Source organism: Ascidia mentula, chromosome 2 (genome assembly GCF_947561715.1).
Source record: "Ascidia mentula chromosome 2, kaAscMent1.1, whole genome shotgun sequence".
Classification (NCBI taxonomy): Eukaryota; Metazoa; Chordata; class Ascidiacea; order Phlebobranchia; family Ascidiidae; genus Ascidia; species Ascidia mentula.
In genome coordinates, this window is record NC_138567.1 from 13,120,964 (window position 1) to 13,143,781 (window position 22,818).

Sequence of the window (22,818 nt, forward strand, 5' to 3'; positions counted from 1 at the left end):
CTTATGCAATTTTTTCTAAAATGCGCCTCTCGAAACTCTTCTACCTATCCTTATTTGGTAAAGTTTTATTCGGTTGTTTCCTGGAATTTTTTTAAGAAATTCTTTTGGGTAAAACTATATTTGCAAGGCAAAAGGATTAAAAATGTAGGCATAGTTTCCTCAACTTCAGGGTTTCTTTTATTTGTTTAACATGGTGGATAGTCTTTACCTTGCGACACACTTGACTTTTAGATCTGACCAGATCACGTTGCCTTGTTGATATGCGTACACCCCGACCCTTCCACCGGTATATCTCGTATCATAAATGGGCCCCGTGTCCAGAACGGGTTGGTCGATTTTAGATATAACCACGCGAATCATACCAACCGAAGGCCTACGGAATCAAACACTCGATAAGTGAAGCCCAACTGATACCGAATTTTTAAGTGGACACGTTAAATTTCAGGAATTGTTTCAATGATAAAAAAGTATGTAAGTTCCTGAAATATAACCTGGATCCGAATTACCACATGTTTTTGTTTTGTGAAACTAACTACATAAATCATTTGCATACTTTACACGCTCATCAAAAGCAAGCAAACATTGTTACGTCTGTACATTGATTTTTCTTTACATTCAGGCCATTTTACTGACGGTATTTCATTTGGCGTTGCAATTATTATGGAAAAAGTAAACGTTATGATTTAGTTGTAACCTTACCTGTGTTTAATGTTAAATATGTAGGCGGTCTTGGGCTCCCATCCTGTAAGGGTTGGGTCGTGATAAATAAGTTCCACCTGGTTTGCTGTGTCCACAGTGTGCCAAAGTGCCTTCGCCAAATTTGTCCCTGGCCCACTTGTCGACCGCACCATCTTAATTTGGATTAAGATCTCTGGTTTTTGTTTGTTCAACACCTCCAAAAATTCGCAAGAAACACATATTTCGCAATAACACCACTACGGCAAATGTAGTTGAATAAATATCACATCGCCTTGGACGATTTTAGATCTTAGCTATGTAATGTTAATGTCATGGTTTAACGACTTCCACGACTCATACCAACAGAAGGTCTTCGAAATAACCTAACATACCTTAACTTGCAATCCCTTTAGTCCAATCTGCAGCTGTCCGTGTTCGTCGTTTGCGTGCGCATTTCGCCACATGGCAACGTAAAACTTACGATTATTGTGATACGCAAACACCATCCCCACGTAATGACCACTCGTTGGGTCTTCGTTTATGTACAGACCCCCGGAGTAGTCAATAGCTCCGTAGCGTTGCTCCTCGCCAATAAGCATCGAAGGTGTGTCGGTTGATTGTGCTTGAGTAACAGCTCGGCCCTTTACGTAAATTATTACTTTGTGCAACGTCCGAATTTTGTGACTTTATTTACCATAATGAGCTACAATCTATTATTGCATCTAAACAAAGTAATGTTGCAACACAGAAAAACAATTGTTTTGTTTTTTTCTGGTTGGATACACAAACCTTTGACTTTGTAACTAAATCTGACGATATATGAATAGTAATCATCAATAAGCTGGTTCATGAAATCAACATTTAGGAGCGCAAAGGCTGAAATGTTTCAATAAATGGATACCGAGTTAAAGACTTTCCACTCAGCCTGGTCTGTTCCACTTCCCAAATGGACGATGAAATACGGATCTAATGACGTGCGTTGGATCGTCGGGTCAGCTCTGCAGGAATCTTCCGTGTCGTTCACCCCGTCGTTGTCGAAGTCATCCTCGCATGGTGAGTCTATGGAAAGTATAGCCATATCAAACTCTTCCCGCCGTATCAAACTCTTTATTGTCCAAATTAAAGGAAGCATTACAAACTACTACTAAATAGCGAAGCAAATTCCGTAAAATGCAAAGCATCTTCAATAACAGATATACTTTTCGGGTAATTTCCTTTAACAATTGAAGTTTCACGTTTACCCAAAGAGCAAAATTAATGGCATTTTTTACCATCTTCGGAGGTCGGGGCGAAAGTGTAGGGGCAGTGATCCGTGGCATCCGGTTGCCCGTCGTTTTCCGAATCCGGATCGCACGCATCTCCCATTCCGTCACCATCGGCGTCCGATTGAGATGGATTCGGAACATATGGACAATTGTCGAGGAAGGTGATGACGCTGTCGCCGTCTCTAGGAGTTGGAGAACAACATTATTAATATACACCAAAGACTGCACCTCTTTTTTCAGGAATTACAATTACCTAAAAGGGGTGTTTTACCACAAAATAAAGGATTAAATATAGAGTGTAAACTAAATTGTCATGTATTACAGGAACTTTTCCATATTCTATTATGTTTTGCAGCCATAAACGACACACGAATACGAAACGGTCAGATAATTTTTCCCCGCTCTTAGATGAAACATCCCAGAGGCTTACGCATCTTTTCCTGTGTCGCACGAATCTCCCACGCCATTCTGATTTGTGTCTTTCTGATTGCTGTTGCTGAAGAAAACACAATTGTCACAAGCGTCTCCCAAGCCGTCCCCATCGCTGTCGGCGGTGACAGTACTTGCATCAAGGGGACACAAATCACTGACGTCCAAAATTCCTTTAAAATATTGGCGAATATTAGTAAATGGTTTCTGTATGAATAAAATCAGTTGCAGAATAAAGCCGACTCAAAATATGGTACAGATTTTTTTTCAGCATATAAATGATGTTCAAAATTACAAATGAGATGACAGACCTTTTTGAGTAGGTTCCCATACCGACAAAGAAAGCTCCAATAAACGCATTTATTTAAATAACTATTAATATTTCAAAAATATACGAAGGCGCCGGTGGGAAACAACCTTGTGTACAAACAGATCCAGACGTATCGAGCACAATTCGGCATTAGTAAACTAGTTCTCAAAATTGAAATATTTTATCGTGGTTACTGGAGTAATTGTACCATTTTTTGTCGTTTTTTATGAATTAATTGTTTATTTTTTTGCAAACCGTCGCCGTCATCATCATCGTCACATCCATCGCCTATTCCATCCCCATCAGTATCAGGAAATTGCCCAGCAAGGAACGGGCAAGTATCGCACGCGTTTCCGAAACCATCACCGTCAGAATCAAGCTGGGGGCCTGACGGATTGTAGTTTGCCACTAGTGGACAGTTGTCCTGTAACAAATAGCGTTGACAATGATCAAAAATTTTTATTCGGATGGCTCACAGGAATTTGAATAAATGGACACAAAAGTGGCTTTATTTATCGAAAGACATAGGAAAACAATGTTTAGGGTACAAATACGTTTAAAAATTAATATTTAATCAAAAGAGTAAAATATTTATAAATTCGGTCCGTCGTCACCTATCTTTCCCAAAATTTAGTTAAGGTCAGTGTGTCCTAACAAACACAAACCGCAACAAAGAATCCCAATTCTACCTTGTCATCAGTGATAAAATCATTATCGTCGTCCACATCGCATGCGTCACCCTTCCTATCTCCGTCAGCATCCTCTTGACCACTGTTAGGTATCTCAATGCAATTATCCTGAGCACACTTCACCCAATCTCCACACGATATGAAAATATCCGGTTGCCCATCGGCGTCTTTATCTGCACCGCATGCAACACCTGGACCAGCCGTGCCGAGTGGACACTGAAATTTATTTATTGCATTGCTTTATGTTGGCAGTACTGAGATTGGACTAGCTTGGAAATTCAATACGCCATATGACTTGGCACTGTAACTTGTTTTAGGAAAGTTACAAAAAATACAATTTACCGATTTAATCGGATTTTTTTTTTGCTGAATTATTGATAAATGATTATAATACAAAACAAATGCAATTAAATCGGTAAATTGTATTTTTTTTTTTTTTTTTTTTGAAAACGATGCCATCGATTTAAACAAACATTTACTCACAGTACAGACAGCGTTGTGGTTACTGACTGCCTCACATGTCGTATACGCCCCACACGAATTCCGAACTACTCTGAGTTGACATGGGTTGGGGGCAAGACACTTTGTGTAACCTGTTCCTGTGTAACCCAGTGGACATTGGCCGCACGAATAATTTCCCTGCAATACAAAGAATTTTATAAGCAAGTGGAGCCAATAATATATGATTTCATTAAGCTGCAGAAAGAACATTTTAGTTTGCAATGAACGTTATTTTGTAGCTGTTGTCGCGAATGGATCTGTAAGCAGACAAGGAATTATTTGAATCGGAATTCCGTTTCGATTTCATGGTGCTAGTAATGAAAAGATTTAGAAAAGGGTTTCATATCAAAAAGCGAATTAAAATATGTTTATTAAACCTTCTCAAAAGATGACTTCACAACTGATGAAAGTTTATTGACAAATTTATATATTTTTGGAGATATGAAACGCTTACGGAACATACAAATATTGTGATGTATACTGACTATGGTATTGTTGCATTCGACCAGGGGATCACAGACGGAAGGCGAACACTCGTCAACGTCATTGCACACTTGTACTGGTACAGTGTCTTTCAATCCGTTGCCGAAGTATTCGTTGCCACGGTAACCGTCTGGGCATCCGGAACAATGGAAACCGCCGTAAGTGTTGACGCACATTGAAGGGTCGAAGCAGGGATTGGACAATGCACACTACACGTTATAAGGTATGACAATATGTCTTTGAAACAATGTTTCCTTCTATCTTTACACACAACCCGTTTACCTCGTCTATATCCTGGCAGTTGTATCCGTCACCCGAGAAGCCAACCGGACACACAAGACACAAAGCATCCCAAGTCATGTTCGCATAAACTACATTCACACATTGAACTCCAGGGAAGCATGGAGGCGTGTGAATGGAGCATAAACCTGAAGGACCGCGTTACTATCACGTTTGTATAAAATATTTTGATACACCCGCAATCAACATAATGAATGTACGACAACCATAATTCCACGCTTTTACAAACATAGTGAATGGGTACTGATTGTTTTTGGGGTTGATTGCGTAATGGAATTGATTTTGACTTACATTCCTTAAGACAGCCTTGACATCCGTGGTCTCCCTCGAATGAGAAAGTCCCAGCTCTGCAGGGTGAACACGACTTGGCTCCACGGCAACTCTGGTATCCTAATACACTAATATTTTGAAATCCGCATGAACAAAAGTTTCCAAGAACACCAGCCAAAGAAACACTTTATATTAAAAAAAATGTAACCAGATGCAAGTCTGTCATTTTTACTACATAGGGTTTTAAATCAACTTGCAACAATGCCTCGATCCTGCACAGTATCAGAAACCACCTACAAACGGTTTCTCACCCGATGGACAGCTTTTACATGAAGTGGACGCATATGAATCCGAATAACTTCCCGCCAAACAACGGTGACAATGTTCTGAAAATTACAGAAAATAGATGAAGGAATTCATACAGGTTTTACGACAGCTAAAATACCGTCTTTTCCGTCAACGGAGTAGTGACCAGGTTCACATGGAAATCGTACACCGCTTCGGCACGCATGACCAGGTTCACAAGGCGTACATTGTGCACACTGTGTGGCGTTGCATCCTGTCGTGTAGTGGTGCTTCGGACAACCCCGTGCAATTCCTCGTTCACATACCTTTGGCACAAAACGGTGCAAATAGTTAAAATGAAACCAAGTGTACCAGATATTCCACCGTGATTCGAAGTTGAAACAATGGCAAGTTTTATACACAAAAAATTGTCAGCAAAGTCGTCTGATAGTCACACCAGCTGCACTGATGAGACTTTTTAGGCCGAAACAGTGGCCATCTGTCTGCAGCATACACAACACAAAAAATTATGTTTTACCAAATACTTTAGCAGAAATACTTTAATCAGAGCTAGTATGCCAACACTTTCCAAAATATACAACTACTGAGAAATACAACCTTCCAAAAGCATCGCACCTAGTTTACGGTGGTGCACACTTTTTGATTTCGACCAACTGTGATCAGTGCTTCGTTTATTAGCGAAACACTTGAGCTATATGAGCACTCACATAACCAGTGGGACAGGCGAGGCATTTGTCCCATGATCCAGCCGAGTATTCATTCGGTGAGCGACCACATGAGGCATTGTACAGAGGATTGTATGCAGTTACTTCAACTTCACCAACTGTTCCGTGGTCAGGACAACGTCCGCATGGCAATTTTCTTCCATCTCCCGGACAATAGTAGCCGGACGGACAAACGAAGCAAAGACTGTCGACTAAATGTAGGCAAACATGTAGGCGCGCGAGGTAATACTTTGGGACGATAAGGCACCACGTGGCATAACAAACATATCATTTTTTTAATTGAATTTTTTAATCTACCACAAACAGCAATTGTAAAGTAAATTTAGTGTAAGATTTGATTTCTTGCATAAAATGTACTAATATATGCACCATTATTGGACCACACATTCCTTCCCACAATAATCTAACAAACCTAACTCACTACCTGCAAGGTTTTTTGCTTCGTTGCATCCATAAAACTCCAGTCTCACACCGATACCATGTTGCCAAGCAACAGGATGCATCCTGACGAAACGAGCCACAAACTGTGGTTCAAAAACGTATTCAACCACGTTTTCGGCATCACTGTTTCCCTGGATGAACGAACCGTTGAAACTGTACGATGCATTGGTTGTAATGGGACTGGCAGTCGTAGAGGCCTCCTCGCATGTAGTGGTGTTCAAGGAAGCGTTGGTATGGCAACCGCCAGTGGACAGTGTGGTTTCTGACGTGGTGGCAGTTGTGGTCGTCATATTAACATGCGTGGCGTTTGAAATTTCAGACGTCGTTGTGCCTATGTTCACCATGGTAGTGTCTGATACAGTGACAGCTACTGTTGTTGGGAAGGCTTGAAAAGGAAAATTATATCAATGTAAAATACAGTTTTTCATTATTAAAATGACACTGCGCCATATAAGCACGAAATAATAGACGCCCCATCGAAAAACAAATACTTTACCTTGGTTATTGGTTGGAATATATTCGTTCCAATGAACGTCATCATTGCTATACATTATAGCGAATTGCGTTACCCAGTACCCCAGCTCTGGAGCACCCTGTGTTGCCATACTGTGCAGCCTGGCAACGTTACCAAAATCCACCTGTATATAAATGCTGTTTACTAGACTTTGTTTGGATTCTTTTTCACAAAATTGTTTCTTTTCATGAACATATTTTGTCATAACTTAGTAACGCTAATGTTGTTCAATCGATTTCAATATCAGATTTAACTATACAGCTACAAATCGCACACATTTTACCTTTATCCATTGTGACGCATCGTGTGTAGATGGCACCCAAGCCCCTGGCACGTTCAAGCCTTTTACAGTGGTGGAATTGCTATGGTGTAGCTTTGCGTAATATGCATGGTATGAAGAACTGCATTGACCGTCGTTGGTGAGTTCTGATGAAGCGCTGAATGCATCGTTTGTAACAAGGCCGCTTTGTAGACCAAGCTCCATTTCGCACTCTTAATAAATTGAGCCACAATAACTTGGTGTATTTAAGCACCTTGATTGTAGTAAACGTATATGTTGAACTATGCTAATATCATTAATAACATATGCTCTTTATCAGAGGCAATGGTAGTCGCAAGCAACGAAACGTAAGATACTGGAAATATCGGAAGTGAACACAGAAATATACAAAGAAATATACTTTCTAAATAACCCGGTCAGAGGAAAGAAATCATTGTTTAATTATAATACGATTTTAATGCACCTTGTGGGGTGGTGTCTGAATATTAACAATAATTATAAATCTTAACTTAATTGTGCTACTTTAATACCAGGCATATTACAATTATACGTTAATTTAGCCAGGACAGCATCTTAACTTTAGTTTTGTTAATAAAAAATTGTTACAGAATACCATGTATTACGCTGTAGTATCCGGGAACTCGCCAATAAAACTCAGTCATGTCAGTATTGGTGTTTTTAGAAATATGAATGAAGTGATGCAAGGGTCGACCTCGATAACTGTTTAAACATGAGTTGGAAATCTGCAAGATGATTCAAGTTTAAAACGTGATCAAGTAAAATGCTGCTTTCATACCAAGGCTCATATCGTTTCTGTTTAAAACACGCGTGATATATTCTTTGAAACAACAACATAATACAAGGTTATTTCTATTTAAAGCTTGCAACATCACACTGAACATCCACATCGTACAACAATAAATGAGAAAAGCTTCATCGTTTCAAGTGCACTGCAAAACAAAATGGGACTTACCTCGAAAGTCAAATTAAGCGCTGTTCCAAGCGATGGTGAACCGTTGTCGAAGGCGACCAGTTCATAGTCCACGAATTTTATTCCAGTCGTCATTGAGTTTCTGTTAAACATGAGATTGATTTAAAAAGTTGCAACAATATTTTTTTTACAAATGACAAAATACGTCAGCTGTCAGAAGACCGTGCAGTAAAACCTCATGGTAGAGACAAATAGGGCACACTAGTCCAGAATACACTACAAAACACTCACTTTTCTGACAACTCGCGAAGCACGTAGTCTATTTCTGCATTTCGACCGCTATCCGCATCACTGGCATTCAAAATCAACAGAGGAATATTGGAAGACAGTGGTGGGCGCACAGGAGCAACGTTTCCGCCAGTAAAGTTAAAAACAGGACAGTTGTCATTAACATCGGTTATGTGAACCTTGATCAACAACGATCCGTTTCTGTTGGCCAAAATGTCCTGTAAAGTAGACAAGTTGTTGTCACAGATTAATTAAAAGAACCACAGGAAACATGGAAAAATCTTATTGTGGACAAAACAACAATAAGTGTCTTTTTATGTTAGAGGGACATGTTTTTATGAGCTTGACTCGTACTTTGATCCTTCTTATCATCACGTTGTAATAAAAACTCTCAGCTTACAACAATAATAACATGCAAGTAAAGTTCCGTTTCCTCTTCATAGTCAAGTTCCCATTGTAGATAGATATTGGAGGTGGTGCTGTTAACAGTGGAAGGAGCAGGATTACCTGGACTACCTCCACGGGTGGTAACTGGAATGTGGGAATGTAGGTGAGAGGTTGGCGATTTTATACGATTTAGGGTTATCATTACAATCTAAATTGTTTGATTATTTTTATTATGCTGGGTACAGTAATGTTGCAAACGGGAGATCGACCTATTTGGTTTTGGTTTTAACAGTATGAAATAATGAAGGTTTGGTGTCTTACAGTTAAAATCTGTACAATCAAGGAAGCTGTTATTTCCTATCGTTCGCAAGCTGGAAATCGGAGGAGGTTCGGTGCACAAAGTGTCGTTGCTTATCTTATCTTCGCCGAGTCTGAAATGGCCTGCTTCATTTCCTTCCGTTATGTGGACGAGGAAAGGGGGTCCAAGACTGACAAACAAAAGCTAATATATCACACCGGCGTGTTAAACTATAAATTTTGATGAGGAACGTCAGTATAGTAGCAATGAAAAAAAATGACTGATTTCTGTACCATTGCGAGACCATTATTTAAGAAACCGTATGTAGTGCCAGGTATGTGGCATAGTGTACACAAATGCACTTTCTCCGGGCTTCGCGCAAATTAACACACATGGGGTTTGTAACTATACAGTACCTGTATGAGTCAGCAATACCGAAGCTTGAGACGTAACTTCCAACCTTTGTGTTTTCTGGGACCGATATGAAAATGTCAACCGGAGGTCTGGTGGTCGAAGATGCCAATGTTGATACAGTCGCGTTTACAGCTTTCAAAAAAAGGTTGAATTTTATATTCATATCCTAGAGCACCATCACCGTTTTGAATTTTTATCTGAAAAATTACAGTTATTTTTATAGCATAGTGGCGCTCCTGTTCAATAACAATGAGCGGTTTACAACAACTTCTTGTAATTGTTGCGCCTCATTGCACACCTTGACACGTGACGCTACCAGCGGGGCCAGTGTAATCCTTTTTCTTTCGTTTTTCTTGTGTTTATAGCGGTATTTGTGTATATGGTGAATAACTGTGCTATAACCCTGAAGAAATCTCGTCGGATGGTAGACCAAAACGTCGATTAAACAAACGTCTACTTTTTAGATGACAAAATAACTCCTAAATCTTTCTGCATTACTTGTATCAGTAGTAGTAGTATTGGCAGTGGAAGTTACGGAAACTACTGCGTCAGTTGTAAGGCTCAGGATAGAGGTTGACGTTTCACTGGCGGGGGTTGTGAGGTCATCAATGGTGCTGGTTGCGGTTGGAGGAGGAGTAGTTAAATGCGCCACATTCGTGACCGCTTGAGTTGTTTGAGGTGAATCTGTCGCTAAATGGAAAAACATACAAATTATCACATCCATGAATTTGTCAAATTAATCATAATAAAACCAATTGAATTGTCGCGCTTTAAATTTTCGTAGAACTACCAGAATTTCCACATTTATGATTACTTGAATGTCAAAAGAAGAACGGCCTAGTTGTTGTGAAATGAATGTTTGGTCAACTAAAACTACCACCAGCATCGTTTTTAAGTAATCAACCTATACATGTATGTCAGCATGGAAAAAATATTGTAGAAAGAAACAATTAGGATAAAACAAAGTACAAAATTGTGCTGTTTACTTGTAGATTCCGATATTGAAGCATTTATAAAAGGAACGTTAAATGTGACTCCTTCAACCTCAAGCAGAAACTCGGACGTGCATTGCTCTCTTTCCACGCGGTAAAGATCAAAGTGATATATTTCATCTTCCTGTACAAATACCTCGATTTGAAAAGCTGTTCCTTGTATAAAAGTATTGTTTAAAGTACAGTTTGGGGAAGTTTTCAATACCTTTATGTCTATTGAACCAAAAAAACATTTATTTCCAAATCACTTTTGTTTGTACTATTCCAACATAAATATACTGTAATACGCAAGATAATTGTTCTTTTGGAAAACTAAGATCAAATTTACATTAATCATATTTATACCTCGATATTTAGAAATACTTCTCTGATAGTAGTGGTGGCAATGGAGCACGACCCGCTCACCAGTTCCCCATCCGAGGTGGTGACATTGACATATCCTGTTTAAACGTATTGATAAACCTGGTTTTCAAAGCTTTCACAGATTTTTTAACCATATATAATTAAAGCTTTGTGCTTAATAAGTTCACCCTGTCATTTTATGGTGGCACTTAGCAATTAAGATAAATTGGGAACTCATTATCCGAATATTAGTAATCATACAAATATTGGGATCACGACTCGCTCCAACACATACCATTGTATGCCGCTGAAAATTCAACTTGAACACAAGGCATCTTAGATGGATCAGCGTGGTTGTTGTATTCCGCAACTAATATTGTGTTGATGAACAGCCACATGTAATCTCCACCTCCGGTTGTAACTTTCTCACCGCCGCGAAACAACATGCCAGTTCGTATTGCAGTGGTAAAACTGCGAACAGAGCAAACAGACTTTGCAGTTATTGGTACGATCTGGACAACGAGAGGCGCTATAAGAAATTGTACCCGAAGTTGTGAAGAACATTGTTGCAATCCCGTTGTGACTCAGAACGATAACCAATTCCATCCAGTGGATAAAACGTGTCGTCAAAGTATCTGCAAAGGGCAATTAACCAGCATGGAAATAAAACTATCATGTCTATTAGTAATAAAAGCAACAAATATTGTAGAGATCAATAGTTATCAACGTAAAACAAGTGACTTTGACGTAAAAAAAACGGATAATAATTGCATTTGATAATCGAAAACGTTAACCTTCATATCATGTAAAAATCAAGTCATCAAAGGAATAGAGAGATCCAACTTTAGATAATAAAAACAAAAACGAAAACATATAAAAATAAGTTCCTTAGCAAACTGCCTACCTAAACGAAGAGTCAGAAATTGTTACATTGTCTTCCAGGTAAATATCAGAGAAAAACTCTTGGTTGGTCCCTGGGATGCCACGAAACCATTCAGTAAAGGTGTCTCCTGTTGGATTGCTGGTTGTGGATAACCATCCACCAAATGGACTGAAAATACACAAATTTATAAACACAGCTACGGTACAAAACAAATTACGAACTTGCAAAGATTGAATATGACAATGAAAACAAGTCAGGAATTACAAAATTAAAAACAAAGCATATACAAACAAGTCAAATAAGGATTATTATGATGACAGGAATATTAACAGGGGTAAAATTATTTGTCAGATTTTGTAGAGGAGAATTCGACTAATCCAATATTTTCAAAGAAGAAATTGTGTAAGCTCCTGTGGCCTAATGGAGAAGGCATCGGTCTCCTAAACCGGGGATTGCGGGTTCGAGTCCCGCCAGGAGTAAAATTATTTGTCAGATTTTACAAAGGAGAATTCGACTAATCCAATATTTTCAAAGAAGAAATTCAAAAAGCTCATGTGGCCTAATGGAGAAGGCATCGGTCTCCTAAACCGGGGATTGCGGGTTCGAGTCCCGCCAGGAGTATAGTTATTTTTCAGATATTCTTAAGGATAATTACGCGTCTTGAAGTTATTTTGAAGAAGGCTTTCCACAAGCTCCTGTGGCCTAATGGATCAGGCATCGGTCTCCTAAACCGGGGATTGCGGGTTCGAGTCCCGCCAGGAGTAAAATTATTTGTCAGATTTTATAAAGGAGAATTCGACTAATCCAATATTTTCAAAGAAGAAATTGTGTAAGCTCCTGTGGCCTAATGGATAAGGCATCGGACCCCTAAACCGGGGATTGCGGGTTCGAGTCCCGCCAGGAGTAAAATTATTTGTCAGATTTTATAAAGGAGAATTCGACTAATCCAATATTTTCAAAGAAGTCATTCTGTAAGCTCCTGTGGCCTAATGGATAAGGCATCGGTCTCCTAAACCGGGATTGCGGGTTCGAGTCCCGCCAGGAGTAAAATTATTTGTCAGATTTTATAAAGGAGAAGTCGACTAATCCAATATTTTCAAAGAAGTCATTCTGTAAGCTCCTGTGGCCTAATGGATAAGGCATCGGTCTCCTAAACCGGGATTGCGGGTTCGAGTCCCGCCAGGAGTAAAATTATTTGTCAGATTTTATAAAGGAGAATTCGACTAATCCAATATTTTCAAAGAAGAAATTGTGTAAGCTCCTGTGGCCTAATGGATAAGGCATCGGACCCCTAAACCGGGGATTGCGGGTTCGAGTCCCGCCAGGAGTAAAATTATTTGTCAGATTTTATAAAGGAGAATTCGACTAATCCAATATTTTCAAAGAAGAAATTGTGTAAGCTCCTGTGGCCTAATGGATAAGGCATCGGTCTCCTAAACCGGGGATTGCGGGTTCGAGTCCCGCCAGGAGTAAAATTATTTGTCAGATTTTATAAAGGAGAATTCGACTAATCCAATATTTTCAAAGAAGAAATTGTGTAAGCTCCTGTGGCCTAATGGATAAGGCATCGGTCCCCTAAACCGGGGATTGCGGGTTCGAGTCCCGCCAGGAGTAAAATTATTTGTCAGATTTTACAAAGGAGAATTCGACTAATCCAATATTTTCAAAGAAGACATTCTGTAAGCTCCTGTGGCCTAATGGATAAGGCATCGGTCCCCTAAACCGGGGATTGCGGGTTCGAGTCCCGCCAGGAGTAAAATTATTTGTCAGATTTTACAAAGGAGAATTCGACTAATCCAATATTTTCAAAGAAGACATTCTGTAAGCTCCTGTGGCCTAATGGATAAGGCATCGGTCCCCTAAACCGGGGATTGCGGGTTCGAGTCCCGCCAGGAGTAAAATTATTTGTCAGATTTTATAAAGGAGAATTCGACTAATCCAATATTTTCAAAGAAGACATTCTGTAAGCTCCTGTGGCCTAATGGATAAGGCATCGGTCCCCTAAACCGGGGATTGCGGGTTCGAGTCCCGCCAGGAGTAAAATTATTTGTCAGATTTTATAAAGGAGAATTCGACTAATCCAATATTTTCAAAGAAGTCATTCTGTAAGCTCCTGTGGCCTAATGGATAAGGCATCGGTCTCCTAAACCGGGGATTGCGGGTTCGAGTCCCGCCAGGAGTAAAATTATTTGTCAGATTTTATACAGGAGAATTCGACTAATCCAATATTTTCAAAGAAGACATTCTGTAAGCTCCTGTGGCCTAATGGATAAGGCATCGGTCTCCTAAACCGGGGATTGCGGGTTCGAGACCCGCCAGGAGTAAAATTATTTGTCAGATTTTGTAAAGGAGAATTCGACTAATCCAATATTTTCAAAGAAGAAATTGTGTAAGCTCCTGTGGCCTAATGGATAAGGCATCGGTCTCCTAAACCGGGGATTGCGGGTTCGAGACCCGCCAGGAGTAAAATTATTTGTCAGATTTTACAAAGGAGAATTCGACTAATCCAATATTTTCAAAGAAGACGTTCTGTAAGCTCCTGTGGCCTAATGGATAAGGCATCGGTCTCCTAAACCGGGGATTGCGGGTTCGAGTCCCGCCAGGAGTAAAATTATTTGTCAGATTTTATAAAGGAGAATTCGACTAATCCAATATTTTCAAAGAAGAAATTGTGCAAGCTCCTGTGGCCTAATGGAGAAGGCATCGGTCTCCTAAACCGGGGATTGCGGGTTCGAGTCCCGCCAGGAGTAAAATTATTTGTCAGATTTTATAAAGGAGAATTCGACTAATCCAATATTTTCAAAGAAGAAATTGTGTAAGCTCCTGTGGCCTAATGGATAAGGCATCGGTCTCCTAAACCGGGGATTGAGGGTTCGAGTCCCGCCAGGAGTAAAATTATTTGTCAGATTTTATAAAGGAGAATTCGACTAATCCAATATTTTCAAAGAAGAAATTGTGTAAGCTCCTGTGGCCTAATGGATAAGGCATCGGTCTCCTAAACCGGGGATTGCGGGTTCGAGTCCCGCCAGGAGAATAGTTATTTTTCAGATATTCTTAAGGATAGTTACGCGTCTTGAAGTTATTTTGAAGAAGGCTTTCCACAAGCTCCTGTGGCCTAATGGATAAGGCATCGGTCTCCTAAACCGGGGATTGCGGGTTCGAGTCCCGCCAGGAGTAAAATTATTTGTCAGATTTTACAAAGGAGAATTCGACTAATCCAATGTTTTCAAAGAAGAAATTGTGCAAGCTCCTGTGGCCCGCCAGGAGTAAAATTATTTGTCAGATTTTACAAAGGAGAATTCGACTAATCCAATATTTTCAAAGAAGAGATTGTGTAAGCTCCTGTGGCCTAATGGAGAAGGCATCGGTCTCCTAAACCGGGGATTGCGGGTTCGAGTCCCGTCAGGAGTAAAATTATTTGTCAGATTTTACAAAGGAGAATTCGACTAATCCAATATTTTCAAAGAAGAAATTGTGTAAGCTCCTGTGGCCTAATGGATAAGGCATCGGTCCCCTAAACCGGGGATTGCGGGTTCGAGTCCCGCCAGGAGTAAAATTATTTGTCAGATTTTATAAAGGAGAATTCGACTAATCCAATATTTTCAAAGAAGTCATTCTGTAAGCTCCTGTGGCCTAATGGATAAGGCATCGGTCTCCTAACCCGGGGATTGCGGGTTCGAGTCCCGCCAGGAGTAAAATTATTTGTCAGATTTTATAAAGGAGAATTCGACTAATCCAATATTTTCAAAGAAGTCATTCTGTAAGCTCCTGTGGCCTAATGGATAAGGCATCGGTCTCCTAACCCGGGGATTGCGGGTTCGAGTCCCGCCAGGAGTAAAATTATTTGTCAGATTTTATAAAGGAGAATTCGACTAATCCAATATTTTCAAAGAAGACGTTCTGTAAGCTCCTGTGGCCTAATGGAGAAGGCATCGGTCTCCTAAACCGGGGATTGCGGGTTCGAGTCCCGCCAGGAGTAAAATTATTTGTCAGATTTTATATAGGAGAATTCGACTAATCCAATATTTTCAAAGAAGTCATTCTGTAAGCTCCTGTGGCCTAATGGATAAGGCATCGGTCTCCTAACCCGGGGATTGCGGGTTCGAGTCCCGCCAGGAGTAAAATTATTTGTCAGATTTTATAAAGGAGAATTCGACTAATCCAATATTTTCAAAGAAGTCATTCTGTAAGCTCCTGTGGCCTAATGGATAAGGCATCGGTCTCCTAACCCGGGGATTGCGGGTTCGAGTCCCGCCAGGAGTAAAATTATTTGTCAGATTTTATAAAGGAGAATTCGACTAATCCAATATTTTCAAAGAAGACATTCTGTAAGCTCCTGTGGCCTAATGGATAAGGCATCGGTCTCCTAAACCGGGGATTGCGGGTTCGAGTCCCGCCAGGAGTAAAATTATTTGTCAGATTTTATAAAGGAGAATTCGAATAATCTAATATTTTCAAAGAAGACATTCTGAAAGCTCCTGTGGCCTAATGGATAAGGCATCGGTCTCCTAAACCGGGGATTGCGGGTTCGAGTCCCGCCAGGAGTAAAATTATTTGTCAGATTTTATAAAGGAGAATTCGACTAATCCAATATTTTCAAAGAAGTCATTCTGTAAGCTCCTGTGGCCTAATGGATAAGGCATCGGTCTCCTAACCCGGGGATTGCGGGTTCGAGTCCCGCCAGGAGTAAAATTATTTGTCAGATTTTATAAAGGAGAATTCGACTAATCCAATATTTTCAAAGAAGACGTTCTGTAAGCTCCTGTGGCCTAATGGAGAAGGCATCGGTCTCCTAAACCGGGGATTGCGGGTTCGAGTCCCGCCAGGAGTAAAATTATTTGTCAGATTTTATATAGGAGAATTCGACTAATCCAATATTTTCAAAGAAGTCATTCTGTAAGCTCCTGTGGCCTAATGGATAAGGCATCGGTCTCCTAACCCGGGGATTGCGGGTTCGAGTCCCGCCAGGAGTAAAATTATTTGTCAGATTTTATAAAGGAGAATTCGACTAATCCAATATTTTCAAAGAAGTCATTCTGTAAGCTCCTGTGGCCTAATGGATAAGGCATCGGTCTCCTAACCCGGGGATTGCGGGTTCGAGTCCCGCCAGGAGTAAAATTATTTGTCAGATTTTATAAAGGAGAATTCGACTAATCCAATATTTTCAAAGAAGACATTCTGTAAGCTCCTGTGGCCTAATGGATAAGGCATCGGTCTCCTAAACCGGGGATTGCGGGTTCGAGTCCCGCCAGGAGTAAAATTATTTGTCAGATTTTATAAAGGAGAATTCGAATAATCTAATATTTTCAAAGAAGACATTCTGAAAGCTCCTGTGGCCTAATGGATAAGGCATCGGTCTCCTAAACCGGGGATTGCGGGTTCGAGTCCCGCCAGGAGTAAAATTATTTGTCAGATTTTATAAAGGAGAATTCGACTAATCCAATATTTTCAAAGAAGACATTCTGTAAGCTCCTGTGGCCTAATGGATAAGGCATCGGTCTCCTAAACCGGGGATTGCGGGTTCGAGTCCCGCCAGGAGTAAAATTATTTGTCAGATTTTATAAAGGAGAATTCGACTAATCCAATATTTTCAAAGAAGACATTCTGAAAGCTCCTGTGGCCTAATGGATAAGGCATCGGTCTCCTAAACCGGGGATTGCGGGTTCGAGTCCCGCCAGGAGTAAAATTATTTGTCTGATTTTGTAAAGGAGAATTCGACCAATCCAATATTTTCAAAGAAGACATTCTGTAAGCTCCTGTGGCCTAATGGATAAGGCATCGGTCTCCTAAACCGGGGATTGCGGGTTCGAGTCCCGCCAGGAGTAAAATTATTTGTCTGATTTTGTAAAGGAGAATTCGACCAATCCAATATTTTCAAAGAAGACATTCTGTAAGCTCCTGTGGCCTAATGGATAAGGCATCGGTCTCCTAAACCGGGGATTGCGGGTTCGAGTCCCGCCAGGAGTAAAATTATTTGTCAGATTTAATAAAGGAGAATTCGACTAATCCAATATTTTCAAAGAAGACATTCTGTAAGCTCCTGTGGCCTAATGGATAAGGCATCGGTCTCCTAAACCGGGGATTGCGGGTTCGAGACCCGCCAGGAGTAAAATTATTTGTCAGATTTTGTAAAGGAGAATTCGACTCATCCAATATTTTCAAAGAAGAAATTGTGTAAGCTCCTGTGGCCTAATGGATAAGGCATCGGTCTCCTAAACCGGGGATTGCGGGTTCGAGACCCGCCAGGAGTAAAATTATTTGTCAGATTTTACAAAGGAGAATTCGACTAATCCAATATTTTCAAAGAAGACGTTCTGTAAGCTCCTGTGGCCTAATGGATAAGGCATCGGTCTCCTAAACCGGGGATTGCGGGTTCGAGTCCCGCCAGGAGTAAAATTATTTGTCAGATTTTATAAAGGAGAATTCGACTAATCCAATATTTTCAAAGAAGAAATTGTGCAAGCTCCTGTGGCCTAATGGAGAAGGCATCGGTCTCCTAAACCGGGGATTGCGGGTTCGAGTCCCGCCAGGAGTAAAATTATTTGTCAGATTTTATAAAGGAGAATTCGACTAATCCAATATTTTCAAAGAAGAAATTGTGTAAGCTCCTGTGGCCTAATGGATAAGGCATCGGTCTCCTAAACCGGGGATTGAGGGTTCGAGTCCCGCCAGGAGTAAAATTATTTGTCAGATTTTATAAAGGAGAATTCGACTAATCCAATATTTTCAAAGAAGAAATTGTGTAAGCTCCTGTGGCCTAATGGATAAGGCATCGGTCTCCTAAACCGGGGATTGCGGGTTCGAGTCCCGCCAGGAGAATAGTTATTTTTCAGATATTCTTAAGGATAGTTACGCGTCTTGAAGTTATTTTGAAGAAGGCTTTCCACAAGCTCCTGTGGCCTAATGGATAAGGCATCGGTCTCCTAAACCGGGGATTGCGGGTTCGAGTCCCGCCAGGAGTAAAATTATTTGTCAGATTTTACAAAGGAGAATTCGACTAATCCAATGTTTTCAAAGAAGAAATTGTGCAAGCTCCTGTGGCCCGCCAGGAGTAAAATTATTTGTCAGATTTTACAAAGGAGAATTCGACTAATCCAATATTTTCAAAGAAGAAATTGTGTAAGCTCCTGTGGCCTAATGGAGAAGGCATCGGTCTCCTAAACCGGGGATTGCGGGTTCGAGTCCCGTCAGGAGTAAAATTATTTGTCAGATTTTACAAAGGAGAATTCGACTAATCCAATATTTTCAAAGAAGAAATTGTGTAAGCTCCTGTGGCCTAATGGATAAGGCATCGGTCCCCTAAACCGGGGATTGCGGGTTCGAGTCCCGCCAGGAGTAAAATTATTTGTCAGATTTTATAAAGGAGAATTCGACTAATCCAATATTTTCAAAGAAGTCATTCTGTAAGCTCCTGTGGCCTAATGGATAAGGCATCGGTCTCCTAACCCGGGGATTGCGGGTTCGAGTCCCGCCAGGAGTAAAATTATTTGTCAGATTTTATAAAGGAGAATTCGACTAATCCAATATTTTCAAAGAAGTCATTCTGTAAGCTCCTGTGGCCTAATGGATAAGGCATCGGTCTCCTAACCCGGGGATTGCGGGTTCGAGTCCCGCCAGGAGTAAAATTATTTGTCAGATTTTATAAAGGAGAATTCGACTAATCCAATATTTTCAAAGAAGACGTTCTGTAAGCTCCTGTGGCCTAATGGAGAAGGCATCGGTCTCCTAAACCGGGGATTGCGGGTTCGAGTCCCGCCAGGAGTAAAATTATTTGTCAGATTTTATATAGGAGAATTCGACTAATCCAATATTTTCAAAGAAGTCATTCTGTAAGCTCCTGTGGCCTAATGGATAAGGCATCGGTCTCCTAACCCGGGGATTGCGGGTTCGAGTCCCGCCAGGAGTAAAATTATTTGTCAGATTTTATAAAGGAGAATTCGACTAATCCAATATTTTCAAAGAAGTCATTCTGTAAGCTCCTGTGGCCTAATGGATAAGGCATCGGTCTCCTAACCCGGGGATTGCGGGTTCGAGTCCCGCCAGGAGTAAAATTATTTGTCAGATTTTATAAAGGAGAATTCGACTAATCCAATATTTTCAAAGAAGACATTCTGTAAGCTCCTGTGGCCTAATGGATAAGGCATCGGTCTCCTAAACCGGGGATTGCGGGTTCGAGTCCCGCCAGGAGTAAAATTATTTGTCAGATTTTATAAAGGAGAATTCGAATAATCTAATATTTTCAAAGAAGACATTCTGAAAGCTCCTGTGGCCTAATGGATAAGGCATCGGTCTCCTAAACCGGGGATTGCGGGTTCGAGTCCCGCCAGGAGTAAAATTATTTGTCAGATTTTATAAAGGAGAATTCGACTAATCCAATATTTTCAAAGAAGACATTCTGTAAGCTCCTGTGGCCTAATGGATAAGGCATCGGTCTCCTAAACCGGGGATTGCGGGTTCGAGTCCCGCCAGGAGTAAAATTATTTGTCAGATTTTATAAAGGAGAATTCGACTAATCCAATATTTTCAAAGAAGACATTCTGAAAGCTCCTGTGGCCTAATGGATAAGGCATCGGTCTCCTAAACCGGGGATTGCGGGTTCGAGTCCCGCCAGGAGTAAAATTATTTGTCTGATTTTGTAAAGGAGAATTCGACCAATCCAATATTTTCAAAGAAGACATTCTGTAAGCTCCTGTGGCCTAATGGATAAGGCATCGGTCTCCTAAACCGGGGATTGCGGGTTCGAGTCCCGCCAGGAGTAAAATTATTTGTCTGATTTTGTAAAGGAGAATTCGACCAATCCAATATTTTCAAAGAAGACATTCTGTAAGCTCCTGTGGCCTAATGGATAAGGCATCGGTCTCCTAAACCGGGGATTGCGGGTTCGAGTCCCGCCAGGAGTAAAATTATTTGTCAGATTTAATAAAGGAGAATTCGACTAATCCAATATTTTCAAAGAAGTCCTTCTGTAAGCTCCTGTGGCCTAATGGATAAGGCATCGGTCTCCTAAACCGGGGATTGCGGGTTCGAGTCCCGCCAGGAGTAAAATTATTTGTCAGATTTTTCAAAGGAGAATTCGACTGATCCAATATTTTCAAAGAAGTCATTCTGTAAGCTCCTGTGGCCTAATGGAGAAGGCATCGGTCTCCTAAACCGGGGATTGCGGGTTCGAGTCCCGCCAGGAGTAAAATTATTTGTCAGATTTTATAAAGGAGAATTCGGCTGATCCAATGTTTTCAAAGAAGACATTCTGTAAGCTCCTGTGGCCTAATGGAGAAGGCATCAGTCTCCTAAACCGGGGATTGCGGGTTCGAGTCCCGCCAGGAGTAAAATTATTTGTCAGATTTTATAAAGGAGAATTCGACTAATCCAATATTTTCAAAGAAGTCATTCTGTAAGCTCCTGTGGCCTAATGGAGAAGGCATCAGTCTCCTAAACCGGGGATTGCGGGTTCGAGTCCCGCCAGGAGTAAAATAAGTTGTCAGAATTTGTGGAGGAGAATTCGACTAATCCAATATTTTCAAAGAAGTCATTCTGTAAGCTCCTGTGGCCTAATGGAGAAGGCATCGGTCTCCTAAACCGGGGATTGCGGGTTCGAGTCCCGCCAGGAGTAAAATTATTTGTCAGATTTTATAAAGGAGAATTCGACTAATCCAATATTTTCAAAGAAGTCATTCTGTAAGCTCCTGTGGCCTAATGGATAAGGCATCGGTCTCCTAACCCGGGGATTGCGGGTTCGAGTCCCGCCAGGAGTAAAATTATTTGTCAGATTTTATAAAGGAGAATTCGACTAATCCAATATTTTCAAAGAAGTCATTCTGTAAGCTCCTGTGGCCTAATGGATAAGGCATCGGTCTCCTAACCCGGGGATTGCGGGTTCGAGTCCCGCCAGGAGTAAAATTATTTGTCAGATTTTATAAAGGAGAATTCGACTAATCCAATATTTTCAAAGAAGACGTTCTGTAAGCTCCTGTGGCCTAATGGAGAAGGCATCGGTCTCCTAAACCGGGGATTGCGGGTTCGAGTCCCGCCAGGAGTAAAATTATTTGTCAGATTTTATATAGGAGAATTCGACTAATCCAATATTTTCAAAGAAGTCATTCTGTAAGCTCCTGTGGCCTAATGGATAAGGCATCGGTCTCCTAACCCGGGGATTGCGGGTTCGAGTCCCGCCAGGAGTAAAATTATTTGTCAGATTTTATAAAGGAGAATTCGACTAATCCAATATTTTCAAAGAAGTCATTCTGTAAGCTCCTGTGGCCTAATGGATAAGGCATCGGTCTCCTAACCCGGGGATTGCGGGTTCGAGTCCCGCCAGGAGTAAAATTATTTGTCAGATTTTATAAAGGAGAATTCGACTAATCCAATATTTTCAAAGAAGACATTCTGTAAGCTCCTGTGGCCTAATGGATAAGGCATCGGTCTCCTAAACCGGGGATTGCGGGTTCGAGTCCCGCCAGGAGTAAAATTATTTGTCAGATTTTATAAAGGAGAATTCGAATAATCTAATATTTTCAAAGAAGACATTCTGAAAGCTCCTGTGGCCTAATGGATAAGGCATCGGTCTCCTAAACCGGGGATTGCGGGTTCGAGTCCCGCCAGGAGTAAAATTATTTGTCAGATTTTATAAAGGAGAATTCGACTAATCCAATATTTTCAAAGAAGACATTCTGTAAGCTCCTGTGGCCTAATGGATAAGGCATCGGTCTCCTAAACCGGGGATTGCGGGTTCGAGTCCCGCCAGGAGTAAAATTATTTGTCAGATTTTATAAAGGAGAATTCGACTAATCCAATATTTTCAAAGAAGACATTCTGAAAGCTCCTGTGGCCTAATGGATAAGGCATCGGTCTCCTAAACCGGGGATTGCGGGTTCGAGTCCCGCCAGGAGTAAAATTATTTGTCTGATTTTGTAAAGGAGAATTCGACCAATCCAATATTTTCAAAGAAGACATTCTGTAAGCTCCTGTGGCCTAATGGATAAGGCATCGGTCTCCTAAACCGGGGATTGCGGGTTCGAGTCCCGCCAGGAGTAAAATTATTTGTCTGATTTTGTAAAGGAGAATTCGACCAATCCAATATTTTCAAAGAAGACAT

The 22,818-nt window shown here is 40.8% G+C and overlaps 1 protein-coding gene and 74 non-coding genes across 75 annotated transcripts in view; 74 read left to right on the forward strand and 1 right to left on the reverse strand.

The window, feature by feature from the left end:
- Positions 1-22,818, reverse strand: part of LOC145888803 (uncharacterized) — a 36,690-nt gene that overhangs the window by 1,684 nt on the left and 12,188 nt on the right. The window contains exons 29-58 of the mRNA XM_082979661.1: positions 11,748-11,894; positions 11,389-11,478; positions 11,139-11,314; positions 10,847-10,941; positions 10,496-10,625; positions 10,008-10,199; positions 9,512-9,641; positions 9,119-9,285; positions 8,811-8,941; positions 8,414-8,628; positions 8,165-8,264; positions 7,805-7,934; positions 7,195-7,403; positions 6,894-7,035; positions 6,381-6,728; positions 5,939-6,147; positions 5,371-5,536; positions 5,237-5,311; positions 4,947-5,045; positions 4,638-4,783; positions 4,358-4,564; positions 3,855-4,010; positions 3,372-3,587; positions 2,938-3,106; positions 2,374-2,545; positions 1,950-2,125; positions 1,580-1,737; positions 1,071-1,319; positions 700-851; positions 209-373 (exon numbers count right to left, since the gene is read on the reverse strand). Coding sequence (XP_082835787.1) covers positions 209-373; positions 700-851; positions 1,071-1,319; positions 1,580-1,737; positions 1,950-2,125; positions 2,374-2,545; positions 2,938-3,106; positions 3,372-3,587; positions 3,855-4,010; positions 4,358-4,564; positions 4,638-4,783; positions 4,947-5,045; positions 5,237-5,311; positions 5,371-5,536; positions 5,939-6,147; positions 6,381-6,728; positions 6,894-7,035; positions 7,195-7,403; positions 7,805-7,934; positions 8,165-8,264; positions 8,414-8,628; positions 8,811-8,941; positions 9,119-9,285; positions 9,512-9,641; positions 10,008-10,199; positions 10,496-10,625; positions 10,847-10,941; positions 11,139-11,314; positions 11,389-11,478; positions 11,748-11,894 — 4,917 coding nt within the window. The remainder of the gene's footprint in view (positions 1-208; positions 374-699; positions 852-1,070; positions 1,320-1,579; positions 1,738-1,949; positions 2,126-2,373; positions 2,546-2,937; positions 3,107-3,371; positions 3,588-3,854; positions 4,011-4,357; positions 4,565-4,637; positions 4,784-4,946; positions 5,046-5,236; positions 5,312-5,370; positions 5,537-5,938; positions 6,148-6,380; positions 6,729-6,893; positions 7,036-7,194; positions 7,404-7,804; positions 7,935-8,164; positions 8,265-8,413; positions 8,629-8,810; positions 8,942-9,118; positions 9,286-9,511; positions 9,642-10,007; positions 10,200-10,495; positions 10,626-10,846; positions 10,942-11,138; positions 11,315-11,388; positions 11,479-11,747; positions 11,895-22,818) is intronic.
- Positions 12,133-12,205, forward strand: Trnar-ccu (transfer RNA arginine (anticodon CCU)). The gene has a single exon. It is a non-coding gene; the product is annotated as a tRNA-Arg (tRNA).
- Positions 12,275-12,347, forward strand: Trnar-ccu (transfer RNA arginine (anticodon CCU)). Its single transcript has one exon. It is a non-coding gene; the product is annotated as a tRNA-Arg (tRNA).
- On the forward strand, positions 12,418-12,490 carry Trnar-ccu (transfer RNA arginine (anticodon CCU)). Its single transcript has one exon. It is a non-coding gene; the product is annotated as a tRNA-Arg (tRNA).
- Trnar-ccu (transfer RNA arginine (anticodon CCU)) lies at positions 12,560-12,632 on the forward strand. Its single transcript has one exon. It is a non-coding gene; the product is annotated as a tRNA-Arg (tRNA).
- On the forward strand, positions 12,702-12,773 carry Trnar-ccu (transfer RNA arginine (anticodon CCU)). The gene has a single exon. It is a non-coding gene; the product is annotated as a tRNA-Arg (tRNA).
- Trnar-ccu (transfer RNA arginine (anticodon CCU)) lies at positions 12,843-12,914 on the forward strand. Its single transcript has one exon. It is a non-coding gene; the product is annotated as a tRNA-Arg (tRNA).
- Positions 12,984-13,056, forward strand: Trnar-ccu (transfer RNA arginine (anticodon CCU)). Its single transcript has one exon. It is a non-coding gene; the product is annotated as a tRNA-Arg (tRNA).
- On the forward strand, positions 13,126-13,198 carry Trnar-ccu (transfer RNA arginine (anticodon CCU)). The gene has a single exon. It is a non-coding gene; the product is annotated as a tRNA-Arg (tRNA).
- Positions 13,268-13,340, forward strand: Trnar-ccu (transfer RNA arginine (anticodon CCU)). Its single transcript has one exon. It is a non-coding gene; the product is annotated as a tRNA-Arg (tRNA).
- Trnar-ccu (transfer RNA arginine (anticodon CCU)) lies at positions 13,410-13,482 on the forward strand. Its single transcript has one exon. It is a non-coding gene; the product is annotated as a tRNA-Arg (tRNA).
- Trnar-ccu (transfer RNA arginine (anticodon CCU)) lies at positions 13,552-13,624 on the forward strand. Its single transcript has one exon. It is a non-coding gene; the product is annotated as a tRNA-Arg (tRNA).
- On the forward strand, positions 13,694-13,766 carry Trnar-ccu (transfer RNA arginine (anticodon CCU)). The gene has a single exon. It is a non-coding gene; the product is annotated as a tRNA-Arg (tRNA).
- Trnar-ccu (transfer RNA arginine (anticodon CCU)) lies at positions 13,836-13,908 on the forward strand. The gene has a single exon. It is a non-coding gene; the product is annotated as a tRNA-Arg (tRNA).
- Trnar-ccu (transfer RNA arginine (anticodon CCU)) lies at positions 13,978-14,050 on the forward strand. The gene has a single exon. It is a non-coding gene; the product is annotated as a tRNA-Arg (tRNA).
- Positions 14,120-14,192, forward strand: Trnar-ccu (transfer RNA arginine (anticodon CCU)). The gene has a single exon. It is a non-coding gene; the product is annotated as a tRNA-Arg (tRNA).
- Positions 14,262-14,334, forward strand: Trnar-ccu (transfer RNA arginine (anticodon CCU)). Its single transcript has one exon. It is a non-coding gene; the product is annotated as a tRNA-Arg (tRNA).
- Trnar-ccu (transfer RNA arginine (anticodon CCU)) lies at positions 14,404-14,476 on the forward strand. Its single transcript has one exon. It is a non-coding gene; the product is annotated as a tRNA-Arg (tRNA).
- On the forward strand, positions 14,546-14,618 carry Trnar-ccu (transfer RNA arginine (anticodon CCU)). Its single transcript has one exon. It is a non-coding gene; the product is annotated as a tRNA-Arg (tRNA).
- Trnar-ccu (transfer RNA arginine (anticodon CCU)) lies at positions 14,688-14,760 on the forward strand. Its single transcript has one exon. It is a non-coding gene; the product is annotated as a tRNA-Arg (tRNA).
- Positions 14,831-14,903, forward strand: Trnar-ccu (transfer RNA arginine (anticodon CCU)). Its single transcript has one exon. It is a non-coding gene; the product is annotated as a tRNA-Arg (tRNA).
- Trnar-ccu (transfer RNA arginine (anticodon CCU)) lies at positions 15,065-15,137 on the forward strand. Its single transcript has one exon. It is a non-coding gene; the product is annotated as a tRNA-Arg (tRNA).
- Trnar-ccu (transfer RNA arginine (anticodon CCU)) lies at positions 15,207-15,279 on the forward strand. The gene has a single exon. It is a non-coding gene; the product is annotated as a tRNA-Arg (tRNA).
- Trnar-ccu (transfer RNA arginine (anticodon CCU)) lies at positions 15,349-15,421 on the forward strand. The gene has a single exon. It is a non-coding gene; the product is annotated as a tRNA-Arg (tRNA).
- Trnar-ccu (transfer RNA arginine (anticodon CCU)) lies at positions 15,491-15,563 on the forward strand. The gene has a single exon. It is a non-coding gene; the product is annotated as a tRNA-Arg (tRNA).
- On the forward strand, positions 15,633-15,705 carry Trnar-ccu (transfer RNA arginine (anticodon CCU)). Its single transcript has one exon. It is a non-coding gene; the product is annotated as a tRNA-Arg (tRNA).
- On the forward strand, positions 15,775-15,847 carry Trnar-ccu (transfer RNA arginine (anticodon CCU)). The gene has a single exon. It is a non-coding gene; the product is annotated as a tRNA-Arg (tRNA).
- Trnar-ccu (transfer RNA arginine (anticodon CCU)) lies at positions 15,917-15,989 on the forward strand. The gene has a single exon. It is a non-coding gene; the product is annotated as a tRNA-Arg (tRNA).
- Positions 16,059-16,131, forward strand: Trnar-ccu (transfer RNA arginine (anticodon CCU)). Its single transcript has one exon. It is a non-coding gene; the product is annotated as a tRNA-Arg (tRNA).
- Positions 16,201-16,273, forward strand: Trnar-ccu (transfer RNA arginine (anticodon CCU)). Its single transcript has one exon. It is a non-coding gene; the product is annotated as a tRNA-Arg (tRNA).
- On the forward strand, positions 16,343-16,415 carry Trnar-ccu (transfer RNA arginine (anticodon CCU)). Its single transcript has one exon. It is a non-coding gene; the product is annotated as a tRNA-Arg (tRNA).
- Trnar-ccu (transfer RNA arginine (anticodon CCU)) lies at positions 16,485-16,557 on the forward strand. Its single transcript has one exon. It is a non-coding gene; the product is annotated as a tRNA-Arg (tRNA).
- On the forward strand, positions 16,627-16,699 carry Trnar-ccu (transfer RNA arginine (anticodon CCU)). The gene has a single exon. It is a non-coding gene; the product is annotated as a tRNA-Arg (tRNA).
- Positions 16,769-16,841, forward strand: Trnar-ccu (transfer RNA arginine (anticodon CCU)). Its single transcript has one exon. It is a non-coding gene; the product is annotated as a tRNA-Arg (tRNA).
- Trnar-ccu (transfer RNA arginine (anticodon CCU)) lies at positions 16,911-16,983 on the forward strand. Its single transcript has one exon. It is a non-coding gene; the product is annotated as a tRNA-Arg (tRNA).
- Positions 17,053-17,125, forward strand: Trnar-ccu (transfer RNA arginine (anticodon CCU)). Its single transcript has one exon. It is a non-coding gene; the product is annotated as a tRNA-Arg (tRNA).
- On the forward strand, positions 17,195-17,267 carry Trnar-ccu (transfer RNA arginine (anticodon CCU)). The gene has a single exon. It is a non-coding gene; the product is annotated as a tRNA-Arg (tRNA).
- On the forward strand, positions 17,337-17,409 carry Trnar-ccu (transfer RNA arginine (anticodon CCU)). Its single transcript has one exon. It is a non-coding gene; the product is annotated as a tRNA-Arg (tRNA).
- On the forward strand, positions 17,479-17,551 carry Trnar-ccu (transfer RNA arginine (anticodon CCU)). The gene has a single exon. It is a non-coding gene; the product is annotated as a tRNA-Arg (tRNA).
- On the forward strand, positions 17,621-17,693 carry Trnar-ccu (transfer RNA arginine (anticodon CCU)). Its single transcript has one exon. It is a non-coding gene; the product is annotated as a tRNA-Arg (tRNA).
- Trnar-ccu (transfer RNA arginine (anticodon CCU)) lies at positions 17,763-17,835 on the forward strand. Its single transcript has one exon. It is a non-coding gene; the product is annotated as a tRNA-Arg (tRNA).
- Trnar-ccu (transfer RNA arginine (anticodon CCU)) lies at positions 17,905-17,977 on the forward strand. Its single transcript has one exon. It is a non-coding gene; the product is annotated as a tRNA-Arg (tRNA).
- Trnar-ccu (transfer RNA arginine (anticodon CCU)) lies at positions 18,047-18,119 on the forward strand. Its single transcript has one exon. It is a non-coding gene; the product is annotated as a tRNA-Arg (tRNA).
- Positions 18,189-18,261, forward strand: Trnar-ccu (transfer RNA arginine (anticodon CCU)). The gene has a single exon. It is a non-coding gene; the product is annotated as a tRNA-Arg (tRNA).
- Trnar-ccu (transfer RNA arginine (anticodon CCU)) lies at positions 18,331-18,403 on the forward strand. The gene has a single exon. It is a non-coding gene; the product is annotated as a tRNA-Arg (tRNA).
- Positions 18,473-18,545, forward strand: Trnar-ccu (transfer RNA arginine (anticodon CCU)). The gene has a single exon. It is a non-coding gene; the product is annotated as a tRNA-Arg (tRNA).
- On the forward strand, positions 18,616-18,688 carry Trnar-ccu (transfer RNA arginine (anticodon CCU)). Its single transcript has one exon. It is a non-coding gene; the product is annotated as a tRNA-Arg (tRNA).
- On the forward strand, positions 18,850-18,922 carry Trnar-ccu (transfer RNA arginine (anticodon CCU)). Its single transcript has one exon. It is a non-coding gene; the product is annotated as a tRNA-Arg (tRNA).
- Trnar-ccu (transfer RNA arginine (anticodon CCU)) lies at positions 18,992-19,064 on the forward strand. Its single transcript has one exon. It is a non-coding gene; the product is annotated as a tRNA-Arg (tRNA).
- Trnar-ccu (transfer RNA arginine (anticodon CCU)) lies at positions 19,134-19,206 on the forward strand. Its single transcript has one exon. It is a non-coding gene; the product is annotated as a tRNA-Arg (tRNA).
- Trnar-ccu (transfer RNA arginine (anticodon CCU)) lies at positions 19,276-19,348 on the forward strand. The gene has a single exon. It is a non-coding gene; the product is annotated as a tRNA-Arg (tRNA).
- Trnar-ccu (transfer RNA arginine (anticodon CCU)) lies at positions 19,418-19,490 on the forward strand. The gene has a single exon. It is a non-coding gene; the product is annotated as a tRNA-Arg (tRNA).
- Trnar-ccu (transfer RNA arginine (anticodon CCU)) lies at positions 19,560-19,632 on the forward strand. The gene has a single exon. It is a non-coding gene; the product is annotated as a tRNA-Arg (tRNA).
- On the forward strand, positions 19,702-19,774 carry Trnar-ccu (transfer RNA arginine (anticodon CCU)). Its single transcript has one exon. It is a non-coding gene; the product is annotated as a tRNA-Arg (tRNA).
- On the forward strand, positions 19,844-19,916 carry Trnar-ccu (transfer RNA arginine (anticodon CCU)). The gene has a single exon. It is a non-coding gene; the product is annotated as a tRNA-Arg (tRNA).
- Positions 19,986-20,058, forward strand: Trnar-ccu (transfer RNA arginine (anticodon CCU)). Its single transcript has one exon. It is a non-coding gene; the product is annotated as a tRNA-Arg (tRNA).
- On the forward strand, positions 20,128-20,200 carry Trnar-ccu (transfer RNA arginine (anticodon CCU)). The gene has a single exon. It is a non-coding gene; the product is annotated as a tRNA-Arg (tRNA).
- Positions 20,270-20,342, forward strand: Trnar-ccu (transfer RNA arginine (anticodon CCU)). The gene has a single exon. It is a non-coding gene; the product is annotated as a tRNA-Arg (tRNA).
- Positions 20,412-20,484, forward strand: Trnar-ccu (transfer RNA arginine (anticodon CCU)). The gene has a single exon. It is a non-coding gene; the product is annotated as a tRNA-Arg (tRNA).
- Positions 20,554-20,626, forward strand: Trnar-ccu (transfer RNA arginine (anticodon CCU)). Its single transcript has one exon. It is a non-coding gene; the product is annotated as a tRNA-Arg (tRNA).
- On the forward strand, positions 20,696-20,768 carry Trnar-ccu (transfer RNA arginine (anticodon CCU)). Its single transcript has one exon. It is a non-coding gene; the product is annotated as a tRNA-Arg (tRNA).
- Trnar-ccu (transfer RNA arginine (anticodon CCU)) lies at positions 20,838-20,910 on the forward strand. Its single transcript has one exon. It is a non-coding gene; the product is annotated as a tRNA-Arg (tRNA).
- On the forward strand, positions 20,980-21,052 carry Trnar-ccu (transfer RNA arginine (anticodon CCU)). Its single transcript has one exon. It is a non-coding gene; the product is annotated as a tRNA-Arg (tRNA).
- Trnar-ccu (transfer RNA arginine (anticodon CCU)) lies at positions 21,122-21,194 on the forward strand. Its single transcript has one exon. It is a non-coding gene; the product is annotated as a tRNA-Arg (tRNA).
- On the forward strand, positions 21,264-21,336 carry Trnar-ccu (transfer RNA arginine (anticodon CCU)). The gene has a single exon. It is a non-coding gene; the product is annotated as a tRNA-Arg (tRNA).
- Positions 21,406-21,478, forward strand: Trnar-ccu (transfer RNA arginine (anticodon CCU)). Its single transcript has one exon. It is a non-coding gene; the product is annotated as a tRNA-Arg (tRNA).
- Trnar-ccu (transfer RNA arginine (anticodon CCU)) lies at positions 21,548-21,620 on the forward strand. The gene has a single exon. It is a non-coding gene; the product is annotated as a tRNA-Arg (tRNA).
- Positions 21,690-21,762, forward strand: Trnar-ccu (transfer RNA arginine (anticodon CCU)). The gene has a single exon. It is a non-coding gene; the product is annotated as a tRNA-Arg (tRNA).
- On the forward strand, positions 21,832-21,904 carry Trnar-ccu (transfer RNA arginine (anticodon CCU)). The gene has a single exon. It is a non-coding gene; the product is annotated as a tRNA-Arg (tRNA).
- Trnar-ccu (transfer RNA arginine (anticodon CCU)) lies at positions 21,974-22,046 on the forward strand. Its single transcript has one exon. It is a non-coding gene; the product is annotated as a tRNA-Arg (tRNA).
- Trnar-ccu (transfer RNA arginine (anticodon CCU)) lies at positions 22,116-22,188 on the forward strand. Its single transcript has one exon. It is a non-coding gene; the product is annotated as a tRNA-Arg (tRNA).
- On the forward strand, positions 22,258-22,330 carry Trnar-ccu (transfer RNA arginine (anticodon CCU)). Its single transcript has one exon. It is a non-coding gene; the product is annotated as a tRNA-Arg (tRNA).
- Positions 22,400-22,472, forward strand: Trnar-ccu (transfer RNA arginine (anticodon CCU)). Its single transcript has one exon. It is a non-coding gene; the product is annotated as a tRNA-Arg (tRNA).
- On the forward strand, positions 22,542-22,614 carry Trnar-ccu (transfer RNA arginine (anticodon CCU)). The gene has a single exon. It is a non-coding gene; the product is annotated as a tRNA-Arg (tRNA).
- Trnar-ccu (transfer RNA arginine (anticodon CCU)) lies at positions 22,684-22,756 on the forward strand. Its single transcript has one exon. It is a non-coding gene; the product is annotated as a tRNA-Arg (tRNA).